Source organism: Microchirus variegatus (assembly GCF_963457635.1).
Source record: "Microchirus variegatus genome assembly, chromosome: 20".
Taxonomy (NCBI): Eukaryota; Metazoa; Chordata; class Actinopteri; order Pleuronectiformes; family Soleidae; genus Microchirus; species Microchirus variegatus.
Window position 1 is genome coordinate 5,112,151 of NC_139821.1, and position 6,318 is coordinate 5,118,468.

General features: G+C 43.4%; 1 protein-coding gene across 4 annotated transcripts in view; it reads left to right on the top strand.

The window, feature by feature from the left end:
• The window catches only part of kmt2e (lysine (K)-specific methyltransferase 2E), a 28,220-nt gene extending 25,745 nt beyond the window's left edge, over positions 1-2,475 (top strand). For all 4 annotated transcript variants that reach the window (XM_083907342.1, XM_083907344.1, XM_083907343.1 and 1 more), the window contains exons 24-25: positions 62-141; positions 223-2,475. In XM_083907342.1, the coding sequence (XP_083763468.1) occupies positions 62-141; positions 223-1,275 (1,133 nt within the window). In that variant the 3' untranslated portion in view covers positions 1,276-2,475. The remainder of the gene's footprint in view (positions 1-61; positions 142-222) is intronic.
• Positions 2,476-6,318: the final 3,843 nt, after the last annotated feature.

Consider the following 6,318-nt stretch of genomic DNA (forward strand, 5'->3'; position numbering starts at 1 on the left):
TTTTGAGAGAGATTTGTACATTTTGGTCATTATTTATGTTGTTGTTGTTTTTTTCTTCCAGAGGGTGAAACAGAGGATGGGGATACACCTGCAATGAGAGACTGTCCATCGCCAGGTCCTCAGAAGACGCCCACCCACGCAGTGAGTCACCGTTCACCCCCTGGATCTTGTTTTGCATCAAATGACTCAAATAAATGTATCTGACTGTGTGTTTCTCCTCAGCCTTGCTCTCCTGGTGCTCTCGCTCAGACTCCTGGTCGCTCGGTGAAGGAGGAAGAAGCCGACGTTCAACCTCGGACGCCTAACCCGACCAGTCAGCCGCCCAGCAAGCCGCCTGCAGGACCTAAGCCGGCTCCTCTGACCCCCACCAAGCTGCATCCGACCCCTCTACCCTCGTCTCCGGTCCACTTTCCCGTTTCCTCTCTCCTCCACTCTCCCAAGCTCCAACCTCAAGGCTCCCCGTACCGCAGCCAGAGGGCGCTGTTCACCACGCAGCCTCAGAACCAGCCGCAGCCTCAACCTGGTCCTACTCCTTTCCCCCAGTATAACTCTCAGAGTGCTCCGCCACCGCCGCCTCCTCCTCCGCCGCCCGCGCCCCCAGCCTCCACGGCGTATTTCCCCACCCAGAGCCCCTCGCCTGCCGGACCCTTCCCCGGGTTCAAACCCTCCGTCAATCCTCCGTACCCTCCCGGTTCTCAGCCCCTGATGCAAACTCTTACCCACACCGTGCACTATCAGAGCTCCGCCGCTCCTCCTCCGCCGCCGCCTCCCCCTCCACACCCGATGCCCGGCCCCACTTTGCTGCACGTCAACCTGCAGCCTCCTCCCATCCAGCAGCATCAGCTCATGATGACTGCAGCGCCTCCTCCGCCCCCTCCCCCACAAAGCCAGGCCTCCCAACAGCAGCAGCAGCAACAGCAGCCTCCCGGCGGCAGCACCTTGCTGTCTCTCACCCCTCCTCCGCCTCCTCCCCCGCCTCCCCCGGCGCCGTCGTCTAACCCCGTGATGCAGCCGCTCCACTTTCAGAACTTAGGGGCGTTTCAGCCGGCGCTGATGCACCCGGGCGCCGCCGTCAATCCTTCATTGCCCCAGTCGTCGTACCCCCCGCCCCTTCAGCAGACCGGACTTCCTCCACCTCCCCCACCTCCTCCCCAACAGACTCAACAAGGCCAGGTCCAGGCCGCCGCCTCCCAGATGCCCTCTGGGACTCGCGGAGCTCCTGCGTCCTCGACCCCCTTCCACAGTTCGGGGTACCTTAGCACGGGGTGGCACTGACCACGCCCTAAACCCCGCCGTCAGCCCCTGAGAACTCATCCTGAGAGAGAGGGGGGCAGGTGGGGGCCGTGTACCATAAGCTGTAGATATGTTTTCTATATGTACCTGAACACATGGCCAGTGGAAAAAAAAAAACAGCTGATTGTGGGATAAAAGGGTACTTTTTAAAATAAAACGAGAAAAAAAAAAAGCGGACAGAAAATTTTAGAAAAAAAGGACAGCGACAACGATCTTCAAGACGAACTTTATGAAAAACACGAAGATGGACGAACCTTCCCCCCCACCACTCGGTGCTCATAGCAGTCACTCTCTGGACTCCCTTTGTTTTTATGTCCTTCCTGTTCAAAAGAGGAAAACTCTCTGTTCTGTGTCATGTTTGGACTCACGTTTTAAGCCCCCCCCCCCCCCCGCACTTTGTTAATTATTGACATTCCAGCCTGTACCAACACCACCTTCCTCTTCACCTTTATCCTCCTGTCACTTATTCCTTTGACTTCCTCCTCTCTCTCTCTCTTGTCTCGTCAGCTCTCTCTACGTCATTTATTTGTTTTATTCTAGCGGCTCATTATAGCAAAGAAAGCTTTTTGTATAGAGAAAAAAAACACATATTTTTTTTATTCCTCTGTCTAACAACAAATATCTGTTCACCGCTGCAGATTGAGTAAACACCCGTTTCTGGGAACCTGCCTCGCCGACTCGGGAGGCTGCACTCGTGTGTGTGTGTGTGAGACTGTGATTGTGTTGTGTGGAAGTGTGTGTGTGTGCGTGCGACTGCTTAGATGAGGAAGAGTGTGTTTGTGTAACGAGTGCTCGTAGTCTTCTGAAGTAGGCAGAGTGGTCTCGCCCACAGTTTAGGACGTTAGCGGTTTATTTTTGAATATCAATGGTTCTTTGTAGAAAGTGTAATTTAATTGTATAGGTGGTTAATCCAGCTTTCACCAGGAACAGGTTGTAAATATTTGCTTCTTTTCTTTTTCTATGCTTGTACAATTCGCTCCCATCCCATTTTGAACTCTTGTTGTAAATACGAACGCTCTTCTTGGCAAAGCTGAATGTTTCTGTGACTGTAGCATTATTTTTATTTTATTATTTTTGTTTCCTCCCTTCTCTGGACTGTTCGACTTTGTCCCCCCCCACCCCCTCCCCTCCTTTTTTTTTATTATTTGTGTGTGAGTGTATGTTTGTGTGGAGGCGAGAGACTCACAGACACTGCACTGGTTGGCTATTTTCATGGTTCATTATAATAAATCACTGTAATGACAGTTTTATACCACTTGTGGTGACGCGTCTTTGGGAAAATCTTTATCTTGGTCTCCACCGTCAAACTTCCCTTTGTGCCCTCAGGAGAGAAGACGAGGAGACGTCTGTGGATGGTAAATTAACATACACTTAGATTATCTGTTGGATTGATTCAGTAGCAACGGTGAGATTATAATCATAAACATAAATGCCCTGTATTATCTACATCTATATCAACATACACACTTCATTTTCGCTAGTATTTGGTGGTATATGGCAAATATCCTCCATGTTGTGATAAAAATATACACATTTTAACTGAAGCAACACATTCGTAACACAATATGGTCTTTGGTATATATTTTTATTATGTCACATGATGTGTAAAATGTACATATTTGCTCATATGGACAGATCCACACAAGAAACGATTCAAAATCTTTTAGTTTGGTCCCAAAGTGAAGAAATGAAGAAATACAACCACAACGTTTTACATCAGACTAAAACAATTTGACGATACTCAGGCATTACGTAAAATACACAACTTGGTTGGGTTAAATGAAAGGCTTGGCCTAATTTTATCTCCCCATTTTTTGTTCGGTCATATTTTAACACATTTAAGGGCCGATATTGTTAATTTCATCGCAGTACAGCAAAGCTAAGCTGTAGCTACCAAATAGCTCAGCTTCCCGAATGATCAACGTTTCCTCGTATGTGTTTTACGTTTTTACAGTTACGTTTTAAAGTAAAGTTTGACAGGGTTTCTTTTAGCTATAGCATATGCTAATTAGGCTTAATATCATTGAGAGGTTCGACCACAAACTAGCTGTAGCCTAAAACCTTGTGCTAATTAAGCTAATATCGTCTAGCTAGCAAACAATGGGACCGTACCTGGAACATGGGTACGACCCCGCAAACAATACTGCTCCCCAAATTGTGATAATTTTGCCTTTTGTAAGTACTTTGTTAAATTTTTATTGAAGTCAACTGCCCTTTTTAAGCTAATAGTCATCAAATTATTTTCAGCAACATTAATTGTTTTAATAGAAGATATTTAGCTTAAACTAAGCTAACAGCCTATAGCAAGTGAATAAGCCCTTTTCCCCAAGACATTTTAGCATAAAGGGTGTACATTTTTGTTTTCAAAATTTAATATCAGTGGAAATTTGATAATTTTATTTTGTCATTGTCAGATTATGAAAAAGAGATACAAGAGACATTTTTCAAACCACATTTCATGTTGAAGTTAGCTTCTCTTGTGCCCATTTTTACACCACAACACTGTCAGATTACAAGGTACAGTATGGCACACACATTGATGAGTCCATTTCAAAGTCAAATACAACGCACAATGGGACATAATCAACATAGCTGTACACAAATACTAGTATTAATACATTTTTTTTTTTTTTTTTACACAGTGAAGTTTTTATTTTTTAGATACATTATTTTTTTTGCAAAAATGTCACAGTTAAAACCTCTAACTTCTACGTCTTGTTTTTGTCACATCAAACACTGAATAAGAAGGAGACGTCACTGTCCTTTCAGTCTATAAATGTCCTGACGGAGCGGGTCAAACCACTTTCACGTGCCGACGCGACAGGAATGGAAGATCTGAGGGAAGTTTGTTAAATCCTGGTTTGTGTCTGGATAATTTGTGTTGATGTAATTCAATGTGAGCAGCCGTGTCTCTCTCTGTGTCTGTGGTGTTTGTTCAAGTGTCCTGGAGCTGATTCACAACGGCAGCCTTCCTCACTCGGACGTCGTGGCGAGTGTTTCGTACCAACAGGTAAATTCAGAGCATTTTTTTTTTTTTTTTTATGTTCCAAGGCTATTTTACAGAAGGAGCGTTCACACGGAGGACGTTGAGGTCACCCTGGTCACCTCCACAAGGCTCTGAGACCCATTTTTTCCCCAGACGACCTCTTCTGGAGAAGTTTGGTTCTTCTATGAACTCTTCACACATCAGCTCTGCATCCAATCCACAAGATGGACCAGGAGAGAGGCGCTGGATCCTGAAGTAACACGTCACATCCAGGCACAAAGACCTGCAAGCAATAAGAAAGGTGTGCATTGATCGAGCTCGGTAAATGACAGAAGCGTATTGCTGCCACACATACAAAAAAGTGGGGTGCTCAGTATTGCGTTATAATGAGAAACTATCACGTTATTTCGAGATAAGATGTTACGTTATAACGAGAGAAAACTTATATCAAAGTAACGTAATAGTTTCTCGAAATAACACAATAGTTTCTTGTTATAGTCTTGTTGGTAACGTGATGGTTTGTTGTTATAACAAGATAATGTCTTTTCTCGAAATAACGTGATAGTTTGTCGTTATAACAAGATAATGTCTTATCTCGAAATAACGTAATAGTTTCTCGAAATAATGTGATAGTTACTTGTCATAGTGAGAAAACATCTTTTCTCGAAATGACGTGATGGTTTCTCGTTCTAAAGTAATTGTTCCTCGAAATAACGCAATAGTTTCTCGTTATTGCGAGAAAACATCTTATCTCAGAATGACGTGATAGTTACTCCTTATAACATAATAGTTTCTCGAAAAAACATGATAGTTTCTCGTTATGACAAAATAATGTCTTATCTCGAAATAATGCAATAGTTTCTCGTTATAAGAAGATAATGTCATATCTCGAAATAACGTGATAGTTTCTCGTTATAAAGTAATAGTTTCTTGAAATAACGCAATAGTTTCTCGTTATAGCGAGAAAACATCTCTAAATAACGTGATTCTTATAATGTTATAGTTTCTCGAAATAACGTGATAGTTGTTATAACGTAATACTGAGCATCCCACTTTTTTGTATGTGTGGTAGCAATACACTTCCTTAGGAAGTAAACTGGTTTTATGCTTTTAATTTGAAACTCTGAGTAGGCCAGAGCAGCATTCAGTACAATAAATACAACATTAATTATTCACTTAGTATCGTTATGCAAATGATGTCCATGTCTCCAGTTTTGTCCACTTATTTACCTCTGAATCGATTTGAGTCCGTTTTTGTCAGTGAATTAACTTTTCATCTTACCTGTGTTTGTTTGTGTGACTGTTTTTTCCTCCTCCTTAAAGTTAGATGGCGTTGTTCCCGGTCTCTGTGGGAGGAAAAGACCTTTGGTGAGTATGGATTATTATTATTATTATTATTATTATTATTATTATTATAGTGAACGAAAATGTGCTTAGATTTTGTCTCATTTGTTTACAATGTGGTACATAAAGCTATCCAGCAGGGGGCAGTGTTGTATAAAGTCCTCTCGCTGAGGCTCCACATGCAGAATTGTATTACAGCTCTGATTTTTATGAATTAATTTAGTTTTATTTACTAGGACAGGAGTCACTATGCGTCCTTCGAGTGTGGAGAGAAACGTCTGATTTAAACTTATGAATCCCCGTGTTTCACCGTGTCCAGGCTCATATTTCATATTTCTCTCCCCCCTCAGTTGATAATGGCTCCTTCCTCTCAGTCACTTTGCTTATTTGAGCAAACAGACGACGGTGTCCTGGGCGATAGTGAGGCTGTGATTCATTCAGACAAGCTGGCAGCAGCCTGTGTAAACAGCCATTAGTAATTCATGACTCTGTCCAGCATCGCAGGGCTTCAATTAACCCTTGATACTGGTGCATTCTCCCTTCATCTCAATGCTTTTCACCGTTTAAATCATTCTCTCTGGATTGTGATCTGCGACCAAAAAAATTGTGCTTGGAAACAGAAGCGAGCAAAGGCAGCCGAGCAGGTGGTGTGTGTGTGTGTGTGTGTGTGTGTGACACCCGTCTAATCTATGCAA